The following is a 24,887-nucleotide window of genomic DNA, read 5'->3' on the forward strand; positions in this document are numbered from 1 at the left end:
ACATATCTATTTAATTTAATCGTTTCATTTATCAACGAAATTAGTATCAATCTAATATTTTTTTTAGGTATATAATTCCTATCAACGTCCAAGATCATACCGGTACCATCGGATTTACTCTTTTTGATAGAGAAGCAAAAAGGCTGTTGGAAATCAGTGCATTTGAGTTGAAAAAAATACATGAAGCGGTATAATATTTTATTAATATTATTCCTATCTAATAACAACACTATTGGTTTTAATATATTACACAACCTTCTTACAGGCTGCCGACAGTTTGGAACTATTTCCAAATCAAATGAACGTCTTGAAAAACCGCAAATTTGCATTTAATGGAACATTCCTTTAATGACAATGTACTTTCATTTGTTTCTATGTAACCTCTAAATATCATAAACTAGAGGGGAATTTCCGCGATGTGGGGGTCGGATGAAACATTTTTGGTTTGTTGTTTTCTCTATGTTGAGGAGATAAAACAGATGCAAATGTGAATACATACATAATTGGTGTTTCTTATCTATATTTATGTTGAAGAGAGTTAGTAATGTGACAAAATTTTGACTTTATGTTGAAAAGCAAAAGGTACGGTTTAGTACCTGACAACGGAATAGACAATTTCCAGGAGAATAAAACTTCATAAACGTGCTTCACATGTGGTTTATTGCGTGTGTGCATTACGGTTTATATATGGAATGACAAAATAGACATAAACGATAGATTATATTTCTTAGAGGTGAATACAAGGCTGAACCATGGATCTGTTCATAAGCATAGCATCAAAAGAGAAAACGATTTAAAGAGACCATGGATAATAAGATGACAAAAGAGTTGGTGATTTTTTTGTTTTTGATCAGTCCATGTATGGCTGATCATCTTCTGGAAGTGTTTTGAGTAGTTTCCTGAGCTCCTGGATGGTCGTTTCAGTTTCCTTCTTTAGACTGTAAATCGCCATGATTCTTTTTGATGCCACGTACGTACTGTTGTTGATGAGGTCCTTCATATCTAGGTAGTTGGTGTACTTTGGTCGGCGGCTCATGTTCTCCAGCAGTTCGTTCTTCATCTCCTGGTTGAAGTAGAAATCGCTTTCGAGGTTTGTTAAAGCGGCCAGCTCTTCCTCCACCTGGCCAATCAGCATATGAATGATGCTTTCCATTTCAGTCGGTTTCATTTTGTGGGAGTGGTTTTGGCTTTTGGTTTTCCGATGGGTAGTGCGAAGGGTTCTTGGTGTACGTAACCGGCTGCAATCGATTGGTATGTCCAATCGTTGTAGGTGATGTAAGCCTATTTAGGATTGACGTGAGTGTTTAGATGTAGGAATGGTGATGTTTATCCGTTACATAATCTAAATTTTTTGTTAATTAAGAAAATTGAAAAGAAGATAACGCACAATTTGGTTATCGGAAAAATTGTCTAACTAATTTTTATATGATATTTATACAAAGCTGTTGTAATCGATGGCTTCTTTATAAACAGGAATCAGATGAAGTTGTTCAGAATGTTCAAAAGGTATGTTATATTCCCCTATTAACTTTTATTTATATTTAATTATTCCAATTGTCAACTTATGTTTTTTTTAATTTAGGATGTCATATCACAAACGGATGAGAGTTTTACTCCCTCAACAGCTGATAAATCAACCACAACAAGTCCAATGAAAATATCAGGTGATTTGAAGCGCAACCTCCATGACGTTTATGATGTTGATGGTGGAGGTGATTTGAGTTCAACCAAATCTGAAAGACTATCAATGGGAGACGGAATTCCACTTTTAGTTCCAAAAGTGGAAAAGTGAGTTGTTTTTTGTTTTAACAAATAAAAAATTTATGTTCATCTTGGTTTGGTTTACAATAATGTTTCTTGATTTGGTACTAAAAGTGGTTGGAAATGTTGGTGGTTATTGGACAAATTTTAAGACAATGGTTCATTTTATTTTTATTTATTTTGGTTCAATTGTTTATTATTTTTATATAAACATTATAGTAATGCATTTCCATTTCTTTATCTATAATAGCAATATACATTTTTAATGATAATAGGTATGACTATGTTACTTCAAATTAAAATAGGGTCATTAATGCACTCTAACTTTAAATTAAATTAGGGGTATTTTTTGTATTTCAATTTGATTTAAAGAGGTATGACAATTTCACACGTATGACATTAACGTTTCCTACTTAGATAGGAAGATTTATATTTAATTACTTATAACAACATACTTTCATTGATTAAAGGCTGTATTGTATGTGTGTTTTTGGATTCTGTTTGGTACCATTGCTTTTCATGGTCTTCACTGCAATACTAATATGCTTTCAATTTAAATGAAAACAATAAAATGGATATTAATTCTATTTGGTACTATAATTAAAAAACTGTATGAAATTAAAATGCTACAATCTACATTTGTTTGTTCATTTTTTTAAATATATTATACTTTTATTATGGTACATTGCCCAACCGTTATCTTATGTATTTACAGTTGATCATTGATTTTAATACGGTTCTAAAATTGATAACATTGTTTAAATTACATGGGAAATAATTTGTTGGATGGGACAAAAGCTTTGAAGAAAAAAAAATTAATGGGTGGGAAAAATTTATGTCTAGGATACATCACACGTGACTTTAAATCCATTTAAGTATACTAAAGGTAATTGGTCAAAAATTAGTTTATTCCTTATTACAAAGGACTATAAATTTAAATCAATTTGCTCAAAAAACAAAAAAAAAACCTGATTTTTAATACAAGAGATGTCATTAAATTTTCTACGAGTGTTAAATGAATGGGTTTAACACTTTTATTGTTTAAATATGTCTACAACTAAACATTTTAATCATTTGAAAATTATTTTGACATAATATGACTAAATTTATAACATTTTTTAAACATCGTAATGTCATATTTTTATGCCATCATCTGGCCAGTAAAATATATTTTTATGCCATCACCTGGATAATAACATATATTATATTTTATTTATTTATTATACATAAATTTTAATTATATTTATAATTAAATAATAAAGACAAACTCTTGGCTAAAATGATGCAATTACCTCCATTAAAGTTCTGGGTTGATTTTGATTTTCCCGATAGTACCCTTCAAACAACAAAACGAGTGCTTAATTTCTGGAGTTGATTTTGACTTCTTCCTGCAAAATTCAAATTAAAGGTAATTAAATAATCATTATTTTATTTCCAAAGATAAGCGTATCTTTCAAATTCTTTCAAATATATCATGATATCAAGTCCTAAAAAAACGCAATTTTGAAGATCAATTTATCTTAAATACATTCTCACGGTTGTTTTCCTTCACAGCGAATCCAAAATTTAGAGATAAAGAAAACGTTGCAGGAAATCTTCAAGTCGGCTGTTCTTATTGCTTTAAGGTATGATATTAAAATTTCTTTTGATTGTTATTCACGGTGTGCATGTTGAAGTCGTCTGATATATGTTTCTATCTCAATGTCTTTCTCACTGTTATCAAGTCTTCACGTCGCTATCTTTTGTTCTTTTATGTAGTATATTAAAAAAATTTTAATAATTATTGAATATGTTCGTCTTCATGTGGCATTCTATCTGTGACTATCGAAATCTATTAATCATTGTTAGTATATGTATGTATTTTAAATATCAATGTAATAAATTGTTTATAGTAAATCTTTATATCAATGTTTTAAACATTTTATATGTTTCTGTAACCTTGTGTCTATGTGTATGTCTGTTTCTTTTTTCCCTGATTTCTAATCAGCCATAGCATTTGATTAATAATGAAATCAAAATCAAAATTCTCTTATGATTTGTTATTTTAATATATTGATTTATTCATCAGATTAACATAGCTGGTTGTCATTCAATCTGTATGCAATAAATTTTGTATAATATGCAAAAAAATAGTTGATTTTTATCTTTATTGTATGACTATATCGTTTAATTTTTTATATGCATGTAACAGTTAATACTCTTTCGATTATTCCAATTTTTATGCATGTGTGTGACTGCTTAACTGTTTAATTTCTTGACTGCTTAACTGCTTAAAAAATTAAATTGTTAATTGTATAAGTAGCTAATCAAAAATTACAAAAATTACTGTTTTGACCATGGTCATACATATATAGCCACACACACACATAGACAAATTAATATATTTTGTTGTCATTCCTTTGGTTGTCATTCAATCTGTATGCAATAAATTTTGTATAATATGCAAAAATAGTTGATTTTTATCTTTCTTATGTCTATATGGATGTCTGTTTCTTTTTTCCCTGATTTATAATCAGCCATAACATTTGATTAATAATGAAATCAAAATCAAAATTCTCTTATGATTTGTTATTTTAATATATTGATTTATTCATCAGATTAATATAGTTGGTTGTCATTCAATCTGTATGCAATAAATTTTGTATAATATGCAAAAAAATAGTTGATTTTTATCTTTATTGTATGACTATATCGTTTAATTTTTTATATGCATGTAACAGTTAATACTCTTTCGATTATTCTAATTTTTATGCATGTGTGTGACTGCTTAACTGTTTAATTTCTTGACTGCTTAACTGCTTAAAAAATTAAATTGTTAATTGTATAAGTATCTAACCAAAAATTAAAAAAAATTACTGTTTTGACCATGGTCATACATATATAGCCACACACACACATAGACAAATTAATATATTTTGTTGTCATTCCTTTGGTTGTCATTCAATCTGTATGCAATAAATTTTGTATAATATGCAAAAAAAATAGTTGATTTTTATCTTTTTTGTATGACTATATCGTTTAATTTTTTATATGCATGTAACAGTTAATACTCTTTCGATTATTCCAATGTTTATGCATGTGTGTGACTGGTTAAGTGTTTAATTTCTTGACTGCTTAACTGCTTAAAAAATTAAATTGTTAACTGTATATGTAGCTAATCAAAAATTACAAAAATTACTGTTTTGACCATGGTCATACATATATAGCCACACACACACATAGACAAATTAATATAATTTGTTGTCATTCCTTTGGTTATTAATTTATAACTGCAAATGTATTGTTTAACAACAAAACACTCAATGTATGTTAATACTTCTGGAAATGGTGTACTCATCTTTTATAGTTTGTATATGTGTATGTGTTTATTTGAAACCTGATTTCTAATCAGCCATGGCATGTCATGGCTAATGAAATCAAAATCAAAATTTTCTTATGCTTTGTTATTTTAATATACTGATTTATGCATTAAATTATTATATTTTGTTATCATTCAATGTGTATGCAAGAAATTTTGTATAAATGCAAAAAATACCTGATTTGTATCTTTATTTTATGATTATATAATTTAATTTTTTTTCATGTAACAGTCATTTGTTAACTGTATATGTACCTATATGTTTAATTTATTGACTGCTTAACTGCTATACAACTTAATTTCTAAACTGTATATGTAGCTAAGCAAAATATACAAAAATTACGGTTTTGCCCATGGTCATACATATATAGAATAAAACAAGTCAAACTTATTAATGTTTTTAGGATGAAAACACCGTTTTATCTATAATTTATTAGGACCAATAGGTTACCTATTTAGCAAATTTGGATGTGTTGATGTCTAAGTTTCAATTAGTAAACCAAAGAAGACTTTACCTACTTTTAAAATCTCCTTCAACCAATGGATTATGTTGATTACAATACTATAATCATTTGCAACTAAATGTTTTAATGTAATTGAAATCAAATTCAAAGCAAACTAAAAAAACATTGATAAAAATATTATATACCTTCCAGTAACATCTTCAAGCTCTAGGCATGAGGCTACAGAGGGTTATAAGTTAATACCCCTGTTGTAAAAGATTCAGATGGAAAACATGAGGCTACATAGGCTTATAAGTTAACCATAAATGAGGGACAAAATATAAATTACCTTTCAACAGACATTGATTCCTGCTAACTGTAAGAAGATATTTAATCAAATACACCTTAGATGCTGCAAACATGAACCCATTACCTTAATCCCCCTGTTGAAAAACATTCAGATGGAAAACATTAAGCTACAAATGGTTATAAGTTATATAACCTAGATTTCAGAAGAATCGAATTCGATCATTTGGGCATGGAACGAAAAGGGCATTTTGGGGGTTAAAGATAGCTTGACAAGCCAACAAAAACCTGGACTTGATAGACTATATGCAAACTCCTCTTACACCTTTACTCAGCCTTCGGATGTTGGAAACTAAATTATCTTCAGGGCTTCCATGGAGAACTAGGGTTTTACCCCCTGAGATCATCCGAACAAAGAATTGGGTGAAATTGGGGAAACAACAAATGGAACTAGAAGAAGTTGTAGGTTGGAAATGAGGATGAGTACTGGTGATTTCCACAGGGAAGGAATTGATGGTTGCAGTGGAAGAATGAGATTCGGGGTTACGATCGTGTTTTCTCACCTGACGGAGACTATGTCGTAGAAGGAGTGGTCATCGTCGATGAAAACTTCCATCTTCAAGAGACCTTGCGTTGTTGAACCCAATCGATTGTGTGGCAATCGAGGAGATTCATCCATTGTGGGGGAATCGAGGAGATTCATTAAGGGTTAACCGGCGACGAGCGTGAAGACGGGTTGGAGTCCATTGAAACAAAAGGCTAATTACAGAATGGTGTGAAACAAAGTGAGTTTGAGGCTTTTTGGTAGGAAGATACACACAGACAGAGAAAGATAGAGAGACGGAGTGATGAAGAACACGTTGGTATAGAGATTGGTTGGGGAGAGTATTGCCATTATTTTATAATTTATATGTACATTTTAATAAACCATTTCAAACAAAGGACACAAATAAATTGTATTGTGTTTCCTACTACTTAACAACAATACTTAATAATGACTACAAATTGACTTTTTACCTCTTTGTTCGATAATTTTTATTTTAACTACTTAATTGTTATCTGTTAAGCATATTAATTTATAAACTAATTTTATTTATCTTAACTGTTAAGGTTGCAGACATACAATGCAGTCACATTCTTCTAAAAAGACTATAAAACTAAATAGTTTCTATTTAGATAATACAAAAAATATTAATTTGGGTACTACATCAACAAATCTAGCCTCAACACCTACAGCTGTTAAAACTTCAATTTACAAAGGTAACTTTTTTCTTATGGAAATTTTATATTTCTTATTTTTTATTTTTTAATTCACATAATAATTTATTTTAATAACATACACATTTTTTAACATAAAAAAATAGATAAATTGTCAAATTCTTCGTCCGCTTCAACTCAATATGCTTCACAATTGGTGACCCATGCTTACAAAGGTACGTTTTTTATTCAATATTAGTATATAAACATATTATTTACGTAATTATGCATTTCATATACTGTCATATTATCTCTTATGCAGAAAACATCAATAACATGTACCATTTGCAAGCCAAAGAGAAAAGAAGACAAAGAAAAATATATTTGAAAAATAAAAGATCGAAGATAATGAATACAACATCCAACATTCCAAGTACATCAGTACCGCATCTTTTAAAATATATAATTATTTATAACCATATTATTATTTCATTCCATGTTTTACGCTTATTTTTCATTTATATAGAATAAATGTTTTCTCATATTTTTTTATTATCCTGGAATATTATATGATTGCAAAAACTACTTTGTTTTATACATATGTGTTCAGTTTTCATAAGTTGTTGTTCTTTGCAGATTTGTCAAGCAACATTGTTCCTCAAACTGAAAATGTCAATTCATTTAATTCGCCAAGAATCCAAAATACAGCCGTACAATACTCTCATTCCTTTACAGATGTTAGAACTCCGTTATCTAACATTACAAATGTTAGAAATCTGTTATCAAACATTACAAATGGTAATAATGTATTGTTTTCAAAATATACTATTATTACTTTTCTTTATAATCCGGAGGATATATATATATATATATATATATATATATATATATATATATATATATATATATATATATATATACTTATTTTATTTATTTTGTTCAGATAACATCGGTTTCGATAAATATGTCACTTCCAAGTTACCAGACAAAAGACAGTACTATGTACTTTCAAATGATATGACATCGAAAAATGCATCTACAATAAGTGCTTCTTCATCATCAATCAAGTTAAATTAAGGATGTCATAAATTAAAAAGGAAGACGATATATTTATCACCTATCCCGTTGATTGATTTGACTGAAAATGTAGAAAATATCGATCAACTCATAAATGAAAACCTGATAGTTGGTATTTCAAATGGTAATAAAAAAATAATATCCATTTTCATTTTTTATTACATTTCAAATAATTGGTTGTATATACTTATAAATTTCACTGATATTTTTTATACGCTTTTTATTTTATAGAATATTTGAATAATGGTGATCAAAATGTTGTATGTCAAACATGTCATGCAAAGTTATGGAGAAATGAATCCATCAGAGGTAAAGAAAAAGGGAACACACATTATTCTTTATGTTGTGGTTACGGCAAAGTGCAACTTCCAGATTTAAAGAAAGCACCCCCCGGTTATGAAAGAATGTTTCGGAATATGGATTCTAAAAGCAAACAATTCATGAAAAATATTAGACGTTACAATTCAATGTTTTCTTTTACATCGATGGGTGGTAAAATTGATTCTTCAATCAATAGAGGAAACACTCCTTACATTTTCAGACTGGGTGGTCAAAATTATCATAGTATTGGAAGCCTTTTACCAGCAAAAGGATCGTTACCAAAATTCTCTCAGTTATACATTTATGATACTGAGAACGAAATTTCAAATAGACAAAGATGCTTTGGGTATTTTTTTTCAGCCTTCTTATTCATTATTATTCATTATATATATATATATATATATATATATATATATATATATATATATATATATATATATATATATATATATATATTACTAACGTTATGTATAATTTCATTTATTTTAGTGGAGAAAAAGATCAATCAACGACAATTGATAGTGATATTATTCAAGATATTAAGGTGATGTTGGATTCAAATAATGTGTTGGTTAGATCTTATAGGATGGTAAGAGATACCTTTCAGAAAAATCCTCAAGTTGATATGAAACTACGACTTATCGGGAGAAGGGAACGAGATGGAAGAACATATAACCTACCGACTGCTTCTGAGGTTGCCGCTTTAATTGTCGGTGACATTTGTGATTCAATTGAAAAGAGAGGTATTGTTGTTGAAACAAAAAGTGGATTTCTACAACGTATCAGTGAATTGCATCCTTCATACCTTCCTCTTCAATATCCATTGTTGTTTCCATATAGAGATGATGGTTACAGTGTTGACATTCTTCATAGAGGTTTGTCATTTACGACCAACAGCAAGCAGGCGAAATGTACAATGAGAGAATATTTCGCTTTTAGAATTCAAGATAGAGATCATTCGTTCTCGCTCATTCTTAATTCAAAAAGATTGTTTCAACAGTTTCTGGTAGATGCCTATACTATGATTGAAACTGAGAGATTGCATTACATACGTAGGCAACAACATGTTCTTAGATGCGAGTCTTACGAGAATTTACGTAAGCAAAAAGCTCAAGGATCCACTAAAGTCTCAAATGTCGTCCAACGTGTCATATTACCTTCATCCTTTACCGGTGGTGCACGCTATATGTTGCAAAACTATTTGGATGCCATGTCACTATGTAAATGGTTTGGATATCCAGATTTTTTCATAACATTTACGTGTAATCCCAAATGGCCAGAGATTGAAAGGTTTCTTAAGGATACTTCACTTCAACTAAAAGACAGGCCTGATATATTATGTAGGTTGTTCAAGATCAAGCTCGATGCATTTATTAAAGACTTAAGGGAGAATAAAATTTTCGGCAAAGTTCAAGCATGTAAGTAAATTTATATTTTTTCATTATTGATAAAACATTACTCTTATTATAGTATATTTTTTTATATGTTTTTTTTGTCTAATCATATTTTGTTTTTTTTTTTGCCAAATATTATGCAGATGTTTATACCATTGAATTTCAAAAAAGAGGTTTGCCGCATAGTCATATATGCTTATTTATGCATTCTGACAACAAATTACCCACTGTTGAATTAATCGATCCAATAATTTCTGCCGAGATACCAGACAAAATTGAAGAGCCTGAATTGTATTCACTTATCAATGAGTTCATGATTCATGGTCCATGTGGAGCTGAAAATATCAATTGTCCATGCATGGTGGATAAAAAGTGCTCTAAAAACTTTCCCAAACAATTCTGTCATTATTCGTCTGTTGATGAAAATGGTTTTCCGTTATATATGAGAAGAAACGATGGTCATTTTGTAGAAAAATCAGGTGTCAAGTTGGATAATAGAAATGTTGTTCCATACAACAAATACCTATTAAAAAGATATCAGGCACATATTAATGTTGAATGGTGCAACCAGGGATCTTTTATAAAGTATATCTTTAAATACATAAACAAGGGTCCTGATAGAGCTACAGTTGTTGTTGTACCAACAAACAATGAATGTGAAAATAATGATACGGTCGATGAAATAGCTGAATATTACGATTGTAGATATTTATCTGCATGTGAAGCATCATGGAGAATTTTTTCATATGATGTTCATTGCAGGTATCCTTCTGTGGTTAGACTACATTTTCATCTTCCTAATCAACAACAGATTGTATATGGCGAAGACGATGATATCGACGATGTTCTGGACAAACCTTCTATTGCTGCTTCAAAGTTCACAGCTTGGATGGAATGTAATGCAATTAATAGTGAAGCACGAGAACTTACATATGTTGAATTTCCTACAAAGTTTGTTTGGGTATTAGATAATAGGTTTTGGAAGAGAAGGAAAGTAGGAAAAGCCATTGGTCGAATTCATTCGGTTTCACCTAATCTTGGTGAAGCTTATTTTTTAAGGATTCTTTTAAATAAAGTTAAAGGTCCGACATCATTTGATGAAATTCGCACGGTAAATGGTGAAACATATTCTTCTTTTAGAGATACTTGTTATGCACTCGGGCTATTAAATGATGACAAAGAATACATCGATGCAATTAAAGAAGCAAGTCATTCTGGATCTGGTTTTTATCTACGCTTCTTATTTGCCACATTGTTGATGTGTAATAGTATGTCTAAACCAGAGGTTGTTTGGGAAAATACATGGGAATATTTGTCGGATGGAATTCTATATAACCAACGACAAAAGTTGAAGTCTCCAGGTATTTAATTTATTTTCTTCATTTATATTTAAAATATTTTATTTTTCTTATCAACACCCGTTAAAAAATTATTATAAATATTATTAAATATTGTATTTTATATTTTATAATTAATTTAAAATTTATGGTGCAGACTTATCACTCGGTGAAGATGAAGTTAAGAACTTAACTTTGTTTGAAATAGAACAAATTTTACTTCGAAACAACTCCACTCTCAAAAATTTCACAAAGATGCCTTACCCAGATGTTGAATCAGTTTCTTCTTCGAACAATCGACTTATCATTGAGGAACTAGATTACGACATTCCCGTTATGAAGAATGAGTTTGATCATATGTTTCTTGCATTAACAAATGAGCAACGTAATATTTTCCTTAACATCATGAGTGTTGTTAAAGAAAATAAAAGGAGGTGTTTTCTTCGTTTATGGTTATGGTGGAACGGGTAAAACTTTTCTATGGAAGACAATATCTGCAGCAATTAGATCAGACGGTAATATTGTTTTAAATGTTGCTTCAAGCGGTATTGCTTCGTTATTGTTGCCCGGTGGTAGAACAGCACACTCTCGATTTATACTTCCATTTGAACTTACAGAGGATTCTATTTGTAAAATAAATCCAGATGGTGATTTGGCTAACTTATTAAGAAAAACCTCTTTGATAATTTGGGATGAAGCACCTATGATCCATAAGCATGCATTTGAAGCTTTAGATCGAACTTTGAAAGATGTATTAAGGTGTGGAAATTCTAGCATCTCAAATATTCCTTTTGGAGGGAAAGTTATAGTTTTTGGAGGAGATTTCAGACAGATTTTACCTGTTGTTCCAGGTGGCAGCAGACAGAATATTGTTAATGCTTCTTTGAGTTCTTCATATTTATGGCAACACTGCAAAGTGTATAGATTAACAAAAAACATGAGGCTAACTGTTGGAAGGGTTCAACCTGATATAGAAAAAATAAGAGATTTTGCAAATTGGTTATTGGATATAGGAGAAGGCAAACTCGGTGGTCCGAACGACGGTGAAACGATTATCGATATTCCGAATGATATTCTCATTAATGATCCGGATGATCCTATAGGTTCATTAATTGAGTTTGTATATCCTTCAATTTTGGAGAAGTATAGCAGCACAAATTATTTCCAAGAAAGAGCTATACTTGCTCCAAAGAATGAAGTTGTTCAGGAAATAAACGATCGTTTGCTTAAGAAGTTTCCGGGAGATGAGGTTGAATATTTAAGTTCAGATAGCCTATGTCAGTCCGAATTTGTCCATGATCAGTTTGATGCAAATTTATACTCGCCTGATGTTAAATGGTCTTAAAGTATCCAGTCTACCAAATCATAAGTTAGTTTTAAAAATTGGTGTTCCAGTAATGTTACTGAGAAATATTGATCAGAAAAACGGCTTATGTAATGGCACTAGACTACAGGTTATATCATTGGGCAAACGTGTTATCGAGGCACGTATAATGTCTGGAACTAATATTGGAAACCGGACTTTTATTCCAAGAATGTCTTTAACTCCATCAGAAAAAAAAAATTCCTTTCAAATTCACAAGAAGACAGTTTCCTTTGGCGGTATGTTTTGCAATGACTATTAATAAGAGTCAAGGACAATCGTTATCGAAGGTTGGTTTGTTTCTCAAAGATCCGGTTTTTTCACATGGGCAATTATATGTTGCATTATCTAGAGTACAAAGCAGAGAGGGATTGAAGTTATTAATTTTAGATAAAGATGGTAGAATCACCAATAAAACTTCCAATGTTGTTTATAAGGAAGTTTTTCGTAATTTATAAGCAACTTCTTTGTAGCATCTTTTACTCATTTTTACTAAAGCACATTTCATCCATCATAATAATTTATTTATTTATAATAATTTATTGTATTTTTTTTAGTTTAATTTCATTACATACATATATAGTTTGTTTTGTATCAAATCAATTTCGATGTTGTTTTGGGTTTTTTTGGTAGTTATTTAAAATTATGTTGCATTATATAAAGCAATATATTTTATAAAATATGTGGATTTAAATTTGTGATTAAATTCTCAAAGTTTACAAATTTAATAAAAATAGAGAAAATATCCTAACAAAAACAGTAGCATTGAACGGCTTTCAATGTTATAGTCAGTAAGCCTAAAAAATAAACACATGACACAGTAAATCAATGTAAAGTTTTCAGAAAAACAGATGAAAACAACAACAATTTCTATTAATATAACGTGCAATCACCATGAACGATTAACAACCAGTAAAAAGCAAGGTTTTATTAATCTTCATTTGTAGTTAAATAGTTACAATTTTTGTGTAATTAAATACTTACAAATAAAAAAGTTATTTCAAAATACTATATAAGTTTTCTAACTTAATGATATATTATTTATTACATAATTAAATTTTAAATTCTATTTAACTTTAACACCCATGGGTCCCACGGGTTTTCACCTAGTACCAATTTAAAAACGACAAAATACATGTTAAATCAACGGGTCTCAGATGCTTAGACCATCCGTTATACCCACCACATACCATATATGTGGTGTGTGTCACATCAGCACCACATTACACTACCACTAACATGGGATACCTACCACTAACACACCACTCCACATCATTATTTTTATTTATTTTTAATTCAAAAATACAATAAAATTACATTTTTTTTAATTCAAAAATACAATAAAAATTATATTTTTTATAATTAAAAAGCATTCATTTTTTTAAAACTAGTTTTTTCATTAATTATAAAAATAAAATTACAACTTCAAACTACATTACTTAGTTAATCTAGAAAAAAAACATTACATTAATTAAAAAAAAAAAACCAACATACATATAAAAAAACCTAATCGTCGTTCATGCTACGTTGGTACAAATGTTCTGCGACATCTTCTCGAAGATTGAAACGCGTTTCATTGTTATGAATTTTAACAACTCGCTCTAAAAACGCGTTTGTTTCGGGTACGAACTCATCAATTGGAACGACAACGTCGTTCGGATCATATGTGCAAATCGCTCGACCTTCATCTTCAATAATCATATTATGCATTATAATACATGCTAGGACCATTCGTTTAATTCTTTCTTTATCCCAGAGTCGTGTAACATATTTCACTACATGCCATGTCTACTTAAGGACTCCAAATGCCCTCTCAATATCCTTCCTTGCTGATTCCTGTTTTTTTGTAAACAACTTTGTTTTTTCACTTCGAGGAACCGAGTATCCCTTCATCAATGTAGAATAATTCGGGTATATCCCATCACCAAGGTAGTAACCGTATTTGTACGCGTGCCCGTTCACCGTGAACGTCATATGAGGTGCTTTGCCGGTCCAAATATCGTTGAAAAGTGGAGACTGGCCAAGAACATTAAGGTCGTTGTTAGACCCCGCTACTCCAAAAAAGGCATGTCATATCCACAAATCTTGAGATGCAACAGCTTCTAGGATGATAGTTGGTTCACCTATATCTCCTCGAGTGAACTGACCACGCCATGCATTTGGACATTTTTCCCAAGCCACATGCGTACAATCTAGACTGCCAAGCATACCCGAAAATCCATGCCTCTCCTCATGAGTCGAATATAATCTCTCGATATCACGGTGAGTAGGTTTGCGCAAATATTCTTCGTGAAAAACCTCATAAACACATGCAGAAATCCAATCTACACATTCAACTGCGGTCCTCTCGGATACTTTCAAGTATTCATCAGATGCATCGAATGCTATACCGTATCCCAAATACTTAAGCGCAGCCGCACATTTTTGTATACTACTAAAACCCATTCTTCCTCTAGCGTCGGGTTTTTGTTTGAAAAAATCATAACGAGATTCTAAAGCATTACTAATACGTAAAAAGATAGCCTTATTCAAATGGAAACGACGTTCGAAGGAGTCGTCATTATAAAGACAATTATCGGCAAAGTAATCACGTACCAATAAGTCGTGTGCGGCTTGACGATCACGATTGACGACCGCCCTTGTACGAGCTACATTCGAACTTTCTTCGTCGTGAATGTGTTGCACAACATTGAAGAATGTCTTGACGAATTCTACGTCGTCATCCAAGTCAACACTTTTTAAAAATTTCATATGTATTGTGGAATCCATATGTATGTGTTTTGTGGTTTTAGAGAATAGAATGGGGTGTAAATTTTGGTATAATAGAAGTTTTATTTATAATTAGTAAATTGAGTTTGAAAAAAAAACGGCCAAAATAGGCGTTCAACGGCAAAAAAATCGAACACCCAATCAAATTTCTCGTTTGAATCTGTCATCGGGAACACGAAGAAGCACGACCACGCCCGACCACGGAACGTCGGGGTGGTGTGCACGATCCGTGCTCGTGGCCAACTAGACCACGATTCCATTCGTGGTATGTATACCACAAGGCCTTATAATTCCCATAATCTACCCTTTGTAATTAGTTGAACATGCAAAACCAAAGTATAATTACCCCACAAAGCAGACCATCCAAACATTCACATGAGTTGAGATAGTTTCTTGTATACCCATTAGACCAACACAATGTTTTCTACATAATTATTCGGTCCAACCACATTTTTTCCTCCACCAATAGCTCTCGAGTTAACACATACAACATCTTTTGGAAATCAGTATTATCTCCCGATCTCCCATCCTATTAATTATTTTCCTAAGATCATTCACACTTCATTTTATATCAAGATACAAATCTTGATCAATAGCAAACTGAAATTCTTCTATGAAGAAATTTCGTTACATAAACTATTTCGTTGACGATTCAAAGGGCTTGGCATCAATTCATCAACCAGAATCATAACCGTTTGACTTTATTTTAAAGATTATTGTATTTCTATGATTTCTTAATTTATTTATAGACTTAAAATAAAATATGTTATGTAAACTTAAAATGACATATAAATGATCGTATTGATGAACTCAATGTAAAGTCGACGAAGGAAATACTATTTTCTTGCAAAATAGTTGATATTTGGATCAGAGTTGAAAGAAATAAATTCATAAGAACAAATATATAGATTAATGAATACCTTAGGGACTAGTTTTGTAACTATAAGTTAAAATATTAACAACACGGATTTAAAAGCAAAAGACCTAAATACCCATCGCCATTAAATCCCTGTCGAATCTCCCCTTTCGAACTCTTTCAACTCTGCAATTTTCACGATCGGGAAACCACCATCGTCCCCGTCTCTTCCGGCCAACGCCAACGTTATATTAGCTCCATTATTTGAGGTAATCTATTTCTTTAGATAGATATCGAAGCTTTATTGTATATAGTATTGAAGATTTTAGTAGTTAGGGTTTACAAAACCCTTTCGATTTGATTAAGTAAAATTACAAAATTTTAGTTAAGAAATAACTATCGATATTCTATTTAACATTTAGTACTTTTCGAACGCAAACTTGATACGAACTTTGTTGCGAATTTGACACCAACATAATCCTTGGTTTTCATTGAAAAGTTTAAAATCCGTATTGCATCTGTACTTTTTTGTCGAGTATTCAAGTCCAGAGGTAGTGTTTCTGTGTCGATGTCGAGGCTTTAATCCATATTTGAACCTAATTGAAGTTATTGTTTTAATTTCAAACGTACATTTCTATTTTAGATGGATCTTGAAACAGAAAACAGAATTGCTGCAATTCTGATGAAAGAAGCAGCAGAATTAAGGAGACAAGCTGCAAGAGATGGAATAGATGCATATCTTCATCCTCCTAATGTAAGGGGTCGACCAAATTCACGTTTTCTCACTGCAACTGTTCTTGGTGTACAACAAGGTAATTTATCACTTCCCTTATGAATTTAATTCTATTACAATAGAAAGCGATTTCTATGTGTAATTTATGGATTATGATATTAAATTCTTGAAGCTAATCGAGCTGTGGAAGTAAATGAGATGTGGAAAGCACGTCAAAAGGAGAAAGAAATGGATGATAGAGTTAGAAAATATGAGCAAAAACGTGCAAATAATGTGATTCATGAATCTCAAAAGAATGCAAATGTAAGATTTGATGATTATGGAAGAAAGCATAGTTCTTTGTGTTCATCAAGCAAAAGTCCAAGTGAAGATGAATTAAAGGACAAAGAGATTGAAGAATTCTTGCTCTCAAGGTACTCTCTCTTTCTTCTGTTTCGCCTTTTTGGGTACATTTTTTGTCCTATTGACATCAGTCAGAGTAGAACAGTAGAACACAGGACAACCTGTTTTGTCATGTACTAGGTAACAAACGGGGTATCAAGGGTAATTGTGTCCACATTTTGACATTATTTTTTTTATATATTGATTTTCAGATAGGGTATAGGGGTCTCACTTGTTTGGTGATGACAGGGCAAAGCGTGGTCGGGGTGCAGTGGGGTCCAGGATGGATGAAACAGGGCCATATCTCCCTGAGGAGCCCAAAGGAAAAGATCTAGATGACATTGGATATAATGAATGGTGGGATAATCGGGGTGTTATTGGCCCAAAAAGGCCTCATAGTCTGAGGGCAAAATCGTCTTCTGATTCAGATTGCTCTGAAAGAAGGGAGAAAAGAGATTGTTCAAGGAAAAAACACAGATCGAAAGAAAAGTCTAAAGACAAAAAGAAGAAAAGGGAGAAGAAAAGAAGTAAACATCATAAGTAATCTATTGGATATGCTTTGATGGATTGTGAAAATTGTGTTTTTGTACAGTTGGTTACTAATGGGAGTTGATGTTTTTCGTTAATCTTGGTTGAATGACTTAATGGGTTAAGCCAAAAAAACAAAAAACAAAAAACTTGGTTTAATGTATTGACAAAAATTGATGAATATTGGTCAACTTTGATGAGTATTGCGAAAGTTATTTCTAAATTGTGAAGGTAAAATGGTATAATTGGTCTAGAAAAGAGGTATTATATAGCAACATTTAATCTAAAGGGTATACAGTGAGTTTGAGCATATAAGACATCTTTATAAGATGTAAAGTTTTGAAATGGCATAATTGGTACAAGCATTCATATCTTTATTTGTAGATTTTGTTCTAATGATCTCTTGAAAGTTGGGATTCTGATTCTCTCATCTACTTTTTTTTAGAGCTTTTGCCAATATTCTTGTTTACACACTGGTTAGCATTTAACAATAACCATTCCATGTTTTCCCTTTTCTTAACATGGATTCCAATCTAGTGGTTTTCACCATTTTCAAAATATTTTTCTGTTTGTTTGTTAACTTTCTTGAGCACTGAGTAAACTTTTAGTTGTTTCCACAACCTATTCAACTATAAGATTTCCATTTTTGTTTGTTATAGTTCTTTTGTTTTCTAATATAAATAGTTAATATATTTTTAATTTATTAGAACTTTTTTATTATATTAAACGCATAGCCCAAATAAATAAATAAATAAATACACTTTCAGAAAAATGCTTCTAACTTCAAATTCAAATATATTTTTAGTAAATTTTCAATTCAGACTTGCTTTAATCATTACAATAAATTGATGATTCTAATTGTTAATGTTAACAAGTTTTCTCATTTATAAACATATGTTACCAACTTTAATAAGAAGAGATAAATAATAAAAAGTATATGCAAATATTAATCATTTTCTGAACCATTAATTGACTAATGAAATTCAATCACATCAAAAAGATTCCTACGACATTAAAAAAAATAATAATAATAAACAAAAAACAAGATTGTTTATGTACATTTTCAAGTTTAACCAGTGTTTAAAACTAAAAAAAACATCCAACTTCAACCAAAACAAACGTTATGAGTCCTCAAAATGATGATCAGTTTCATCAAATATCTCCTCCTACATTTCACCAAAAAAACATTAATTAAAAAAAAAAATTAGAAAAGAAAAAAAAAGTTGTTTAAATTTACCTGAAGTAATTCTTCGATAACATCTTCCATTGTTATTATCCCTACAGCTTCTTCTTCTTCCGGAAGCTTCGGAAGTGGTTTTCCTTCTATCTCCAAAATATCCGAATACATATCTTTATTCCACTTCTTACTCCTATACCCTCTATTAGAATTGTTCCCATTGTTTGGGAAACTCTTCCATTTCTGAAATGACCTTTTTGCCCTCAAGCTATTCTCTCGATCAACGTCTATCCGCACTTCCTTCTTCCCATCTATAAATTTTAGGTTACATATTAAACTTGATAAAAGATTGTCAAAAGTGTAAGGGTAATATGGTCATTTAGACTCATTCAGACGAACAGACCTGGCAATGGACTTGTGGGGCCCACTTGCTCTGAGGTCTTGTTACATTGTCTCACAACAACCGCCATATGACTATGACCTTTTTGAAACTCATTTAAGATATCATATAATGGAAGAGTTTCCGGAACCCTAAAAGAAACCAAATGTTTAATTAAAATATTATATAAATAAACAATTTGTAAAAATATTAAAATGTCAAATAAATATAAAAATAACAATGTACTTTGGAATCCGGCGTATTGCCACACTTTTTAAAGGTACTTCATCTTCCGGATGAATGGTCAACAAATTTTTGACCTAACAAATCATAACCATAACATTAAATATATTATTATTTAATAAATTAAATATTGTGGAATAGAATTTATTAATTTATAAATTACCAGAACAAGTCCAATTATGTTGGTAGGTTGCTCGTAATAGATAGGTACTCTGCTATGCCCTTTTTCCAGGATTATATTCATTAAATCCCTGTTTTTTGCAATAATAAAAAAAATGCATAATTATAATTTATAAAGATCTTAAACTAATGAAAAAAAAATCAAGAAACCTATCAAGTTTGGCATTTATATCAACTGAAAAAGTTTCAGATATAGGAGTCATTGCATCACTTGCTGTCTTTTCTGTGAGTTCAAGTGCTCCTGCAATTATTGTTGTCTCATCATGTGTCAACTCACCTCCCTTTCCAGCCTGTTTACATCATCACAAAATCTGATTTAACATGATATGATATAACAGAACGGATTATACTGTATTTGAACAGAACAAATTATACTGTATTTGAACAGATTAATTATACTGTACCTCGTTACCATGTAAATTGACAAGTGTCTTTAATTCGGCTCTTCGGAAAAGAGCAACATGTTCATGACCCAAGAGATAGTCTAGAAGCTGATATGAAATATTTTATGAATATTAGTGAAATAGAAGTGGAACAGGGGTATATTATATATATGAGTATATGAGTATATCATATCACCTTGCTTATTGGATATGCAACAGGAAAACAGACACAAACAAGAACACGAACAAATGGAGCTACAGATGCGCCAATAGCAAGTCCATATCTAGTACAAACAGATTGAGGTATGATCTGTGGATGATATATGTATAAGTAGTAGTTAGTTTTCTGGATTTAGAGTTTAGATGATTAGTTGATTGATGAATACTCTCACCTCACCAAACAGAAGTATTAATGTCACTGAAATGAGGATAGCACCCCAAGCTGTCACTAGAGAATCCAGAAAAATAGGAAGTGCCTAAACAAGATAACAATCGATTCAAGTTTGAAAAGTTATAACAATCGATTCAATTCTATAATGTGTTCAATGTACCTCCATTGCAGCAGCATTGCAAATCAGAAGAGTGCAAAGTAATAAATGCTGTTTTCTGACCACTGGTAATATCTTCTCTGTTGCAACATAAAGTAATCGGATAGCAAAAAAAACCCTAATAAGTTTAGGTATTGTAATATTCAGCAATCTTCATGTCATGTAATGACTATGAGAGCTCGAAATTACAAGATGAGATGTCATAACAATTTTCGAAATCATCAAAAACTGAGAACTGTTAGAAATAGTGGAAGGAGTAGTAGATTAAACAATTAAACAAAGGAATCTATGAATCTAGAAGAGCTTGAGCCAAAATACAGGCATCAAAATCAAACCGATTAATCAAACCAGAAACAGAAACAAGTAAGGAAACAATTTAAACAAATACCTGCATATTTACGATCTTTCGGAGTACCAGATTTAGCAAGAACTTCAAGATCAACGAGACTCAAAGACATAAGCCCCAACGTAAGCCCAGACATCAAACCAGCAAACAAAACCAAAAGCGCAATGATCCCTATGTGCACGAAGAACTGATACTCGCAACACTCATACTCCACCGCCATATATCAACACAACAGATTTCGTTCTTCGATTATCCTCAACTATATATCCACTATCCTCTGCTTCAGCTAGCTTCGAGAAGAAACCAAACTTGAAGTAAACTAAACCTCTTCCTTTTCAATATAATACGACAGCTTCAAGCTTCGATTCTGGATTCTTCGACTTCACAGAGAGATGGAAAACGTGAAATTGAGTAACAAAAGCGTAAAAGTTGCTGAGGAATGTGTGTGTGTATATATAGTGAAATCGTGAAACCGACTTTGCTGAGAGATATAGTGGAGGGAATTGTGGAATACGGTGAGAAAATGGCGTTGGATGTTGGGAAATTCGGGCAGGGGTTCGGGCAGCTGTGACTAGGGTGACACGCGAGAGCATTACCGTTTACATGGTTACGTGTCATTCCCTCCACAATTTTCACGCATTGACAAAAATAGATTGAACTATGCAATCGTATGTATAACGTTTATTTTTTTAGGTTGTTACAAAATAAAAATAAAATAAAATAAACTTTTAAAAAGCAATTTAAATAGTTTTTTAATTATTTTATAAAGTTTGTTCTTTTTAATTCTTTCATGAAACCATCTATATCCATTATTAGTTATAATAAATAATAAATATATTCTTATATACTCCCTCCGTCCCAAAATTATAATCCATCTTTCCTTTTTGGTTTGTCCCAAATTAATAGTCTACTTCTAAAAATAAATAACATTTTTACCAAAATACCCCTTCATTATTAGTTAACAAACTAAACATTTAATGAAACATTAAATGCAAAGTAAGGACAAAACTGTCATTTTATTAAATAAAGTTAATGGTAATTAATGTTTTTCTTAATTTGTGTGTTTTTTTGTCTGTGGACAATAATATTGGGACGGAGGGAGTGTCATTTTATATTTTTCAGATGGCTTATCCATTAGGTTTTATTAAATATCATTTGTTATCGGCTACGGGTTAACTTTTAGTTATCAACAAATATTTTATGAATTTTCAGTAAATCATTATTTTTTGATTTTTTATATAGTGACCACGAATTTTATAGCAGATACTTTGATATATAAAAGTCACAAAAATTGTCTTACAACTACTTTTTCAGTTTTTTTTTTTTTCACGATAAATACATTTTGGAAACTTTTGCAACCATACCACACAATTTCGAAGTGGCTGCAAATTTTACAGCGAACAAGTAAGACTTTTATTTTAGAGCTTTAGTGTTTCCATTGTACTAAATATGATAAAATTTAATCTAAAAATGCAACTTCTCAATGCAATCTCGCATTGTGAAATTAGAATTTTTATATCAGTTTTTTTTTTTAGATTGTATCTAAGTTTTGATTTAAATGTTATCATAGTCGATCAAACGAATTGGCAATGCATAGCAATATGGAATTGTTTAAGAAAGCATATTGAACAATTTTGTAGTGTGAGTTAATGTGAAAATGTCTAATGAATCTTGTACATGGTTTGTGTTATTTCATATGTTTGTCTAAGTTATTGAAAATATTGTTAAAACTTGGTTGCATATACTATTCGGATGAATGGATATGAACATATGGTTACATCTGTCATTGGGGAAATTTATTATTGGCACTAATGATCACCAAGAGACCAACCAGTTTGTTTGTTTTGTGCATTTTTGTTTTTAGCTTGTTATATGGTGGTATAATTTATGTTTGTTTTGTGCATTTTTATTTTTAGCTTGATCTTTTGAGTCAAGAATTATAAACAACAAAATACACTTATTTTTCTAAAAGTATATAATTATTTATCAGTCTAAATACTATTCTGGAAATCCTATCGTTGATTAAGTTACTTATATGATTCAAATTTGATAAAAAGTAGTTGCAAATGATATGGTGTGAAAATATAACTAACTAGTTTATAACCCGTGGGAACCACAGTTATAAAATTAATCAAACTTTTATAGTAAAAACTTAAAATTATTAATAAGTTATTTTAAATAAATTATTAATTTAAGAGATATTTTTTATTAGTTATGTGAAATTATAATTATTGATTCAAATAAATATATAAAATTAATTTTTAATTATTTGTGAATTAATGAAAACAATAATTTAAAATTTAAAATTTAAAATAGAATCATATTAATGAGGAGGTTTAATAAATTTAAAATGAAAAACTAATAGATTGACAAGTAGCAACATATTAATTAAAATGTCTAATATGGTGACAAAATATTCCCAATAAATCATGTTTAACAGTTTAAACAAGTAGAATCCTAACCGGAGATCCATTTAGATATTTATGGTAGTCTACCAAATAACATTCAATTATAATATTTAAACTTTAAATCTCTATAATCATCTTTAAAACGTCTTAACGTTAAAATAAAGCCAGTTACACAAAATATAAATTCAAGAATTTACCTCTTAAACACCTAAATACAATTATTACAATTTCTAAATTATGCATCTAATATACTATGCAATTGTATTGGAAGAGTACATTATATAAGGTATTACTGTAATCATCACAATTACATGTATGTATGAAAGCGGAAGTTGTGTCATTTTTATTGTGTATGTTTATATAGCATACTAAAATTATGGTCAAAGACATTTTCAATGCATATACACCTAACCTAAAATGATTTAGGGTTGTTTGATAGCTGTTGATTAAATCAGATATAATTGACTCAATACATGATTGAGTCATACCCGACCTTTTTATTAGATCCGATAAAAGACATATCACAGACAATAAGAACAAATCAGTAATTTCTAATTGTGGTATCAAGTAGTCTATTTGACTAAACCAACACAACGTCCTACTGGACCTAGTAAAAAGCATACCAAATATCCCCTTAGAAACGTTATTTTCAAAATTGATGCCCATACGTAACACCTTAAAGGTAGAACCCTAATCATTTCTATCGTTCCTTTCTTTGTTGAGATTATACGTGTGAGATTTAAATTGGTTATAAACTTAGATTGCTTCATTTTGAAATGCAATTACTTATTTAGTCGTTATATTTAGTTGACCACATTTAAAAGATAAACAGTTCCATTGACATTGAGTTTGTAAGTTTATATTATACGGTATTATCTCAAAAAACAAAATGTAACCCATTTTGTAAATGTGAAATCCAATGGAAAAAGATAATTCCATTCCATGTATTCTATAATGATGATGGGGATTGAAGCAAACCACTTTCTCATGTGACATATATTTTATGCTTCTAAAAAGAAAAGGTTCCCTTAATGGCATTAGATGCTTTATTGATTGTATCAATGTCCATTAGAAGTTCATATCTTAGCTCTTATTTTTGAAATTAAGTTTATAATCAACTAATAGTTTCTTGTTATTAATTATAGCCATCAATATTTTTATTTTTATTTTTCATTGAGTTTTAAATCTTAATCACCAATTTATCATGTGTTTAATTATTATTTTACCATCAAAACAATATATTTTGCTCTATGCTTCTATACCACTACTCTTATAATCTTGTCTATAAACCCCACATATAAAAAACCAATAAAATAAACCACTTATTCCAAAAATTTAAATAAATAGACCATGCCAAGTGTCGTAACATAGTTGGGTGCTTTTTTCTTTCTGTAAACCA

The 24,887-nt window shown here is 30.5% G+C and overlaps 4 protein-coding genes and 1 long non-coding RNA gene across 5 annotated transcripts; 2 read left to right on the forward strand and 3 right to left on the reverse strand.

The window, feature by feature from the left end:
• Positions 1 to 3,052: 3,052 nt before the first annotated feature.
• On the reverse strand, positions 3,053 to 6,430 carry LOC145063575 (uncharacterized). The gene is made up of 4 exons (XR_013688016.1): positions 6,157 to 6,430; positions 5,912 to 6,005; positions 5,769 to 5,828; positions 3,053 to 3,149 (listed from the first exon to the last, which is right to left on the reverse strand). It is a non-coding gene; the product is annotated as an uncharacterized LOC145063575 (long non-coding RNA).
• A 562-nt stretch (positions 6,431 to 6,992) lies between these two features.
• On the forward strand, positions 6,993 to 12,539 carry LOC145064449 (uncharacterized). Its single transcript, XM_079011899.1, has 10 exons — positions 6,993 to 7,128; positions 7,233 to 7,301; positions 7,388 to 7,498; positions 7,702 to 7,863; positions 8,216 to 8,266; positions 8,374 to 8,809; positions 8,953 to 9,881; positions 10,001 to 11,218; positions 11,352 to 11,579; positions 11,626 to 12,539. The coding sequence occupies exons 1-10, from the start codon at positions 6,993 to 6,995 to the stop codon at positions 12,537 to 12,539; spliced, it is 4,254 nt and encodes a 1,417-aa protein (XP_078868025.1).
• Positions 12,540 to 14,345: 1,806 nt separating this feature from the next.
• On the reverse strand, positions 14,346 to 15,308 carry LOC145064450 (uncharacterized). The gene is made up of 2 exons (XM_079011900.1): positions 14,681 to 15,308; positions 14,346 to 14,608 (listed from the first exon to the last, which is right to left on the reverse strand). The coding sequence occupies exons 1-2, from the start codon at positions 15,306 to 15,308 to the stop codon at positions 14,346 to 14,348; spliced, it is 891 nt and encodes a 296-aa protein (XP_078868026.1).
• A 1,009-nt stretch (positions 15,309 to 16,317) lies between these two features.
• LOC145064772 (G patch domain protein) lies at positions 16,318 to 18,047 on the forward strand. Its single transcript, XM_079012147.1, has 4 exons — positions 16,318 to 16,451; positions 16,826 to 16,994; positions 17,088 to 17,328; positions 17,546 to 18,047. Exons 2-4 carry the CDS (start codon positions 16,826 to 16,828, stop codon positions 17,838 to 17,840), a joined length of 705 nt encoding a protein of 234 aa, XP_078868273.1. The 5' UTR covers positions 16,318 to 16,451; the 3' UTR covers positions 17,841 to 18,047.
• Positions 18,048 to 18,793: 746 nt separating this feature from the next.
• Positions 18,794 to 21,577, reverse strand: LOC145062697 (DUF21 domain-containing protein At4g33700-like). Its single transcript, XM_079010289.1, has 11 exons — positions 21,123 to 21,577; positions 20,738 to 20,814; positions 20,579 to 20,662; positions 20,383 to 20,496; positions 20,208 to 20,294; positions 19,954 to 20,093; positions 19,787 to 19,874; positions 19,627 to 19,700; positions 19,405 to 19,532; positions 19,062 to 19,312; positions 18,794 to 18,990 (listed from the first exon to the last, which is right to left on the reverse strand). Exons 1-11 carry the CDS (start codon positions 21,298 to 21,300, stop codon positions 18,946 to 18,948), a joined length of 1,266 nt encoding a protein of 421 aa, XP_078866415.1. The 5' UTR covers positions 21,301 to 21,577; the 3' UTR covers positions 18,794 to 18,945.
• Between the last annotated feature and the right edge of the window lie 3,310 nt (positions 21,578 to 24,887).

Source organism: Lactuca serriola, chromosome 7 (assembly GCF_051521515.1).
Source record: "Lactuca serriola cultivar US96UC23 chromosome 7, Lser_US96UC23_V15, whole genome shotgun sequence".
Lineage (NCBI taxonomy): Eukaryota > Viridiplantae > Streptophyta > Magnoliopsida > Asterales > Asteraceae > Lactuca > Lactuca serriola.

Coding starts and splice junctions, on each gene's coding strand:
- LOC145064449 (XM_079011899.1), top strand. CDS start 6,993: ATGCAGTCACATTCTTCTAAAAAGACTATAAAACTAAATAGTTTCTAT. Junction 7,864..8,215: donor GTTATCAAACATTACAAATG/GTAATAATGTAT, acceptor CTGAAAATGTAG/AAAATATCGATCAACTCATA. Junction 8,267..8,373: donor GATAGTTGGTATTTCAAATG/GTAATAAAAAAA, acceptor TTTATTTTATAG/AATATTTGAATAATGGTGAT.
- LOC145064450 (XM_079011900.1), bottom strand. CDS start 15,308: ATGAAATTTTTAAAAAGTGTTGACTTGGATGACGACGTAGAATTCGTC. Junction 14,609..14,680: donor GTTCACTCGAGGAGATATAG/GTGAACCAACTA, acceptor TTTTTGGAGTAG/CGGGGTCTAACAACGACCTT.
- LOC145064772 (XM_079012147.1), top strand. CDS start 16,826: ATGGATCTTGAAACAGAAAACAGAATTGCTGCAATTCTGATGAAAGAA. Junction 16,995..17,087: donor TGTTCTTGGTGTACAACAAG/GTAATTTATCAC, acceptor AAATTCTTGAAG/CTAATCGAGCTGTGGAAGTA. Junction 17,329..17,545: donor GAAGAATTCTTGCTCTCAAG/GTACTCTCTCTT, acceptor TGGTGATGACAG/GGCAAAGCGTGGTCGGGGTG.
- LOC145062697 (XM_079010289.1), bottom strand. CDS start 21,300: ATGGCGGTGGAGTATGAGTGTTGCGAGTATCAGTTCTTCGTGCACATA. Junction 20,497..20,578: donor TAATACTTCTGTTTGGTGAG/GTGAGAGTATTC, acceptor TATCATCCACAG/ATCATACCTCAATCTGTTTG. Junction 20,094..20,207: donor TCAATTTACATGGTAACGAG/GTACAGTATAAT, acceptor TGATGTAAACAG/GCTGGAAAGGGAGGTGAGTT.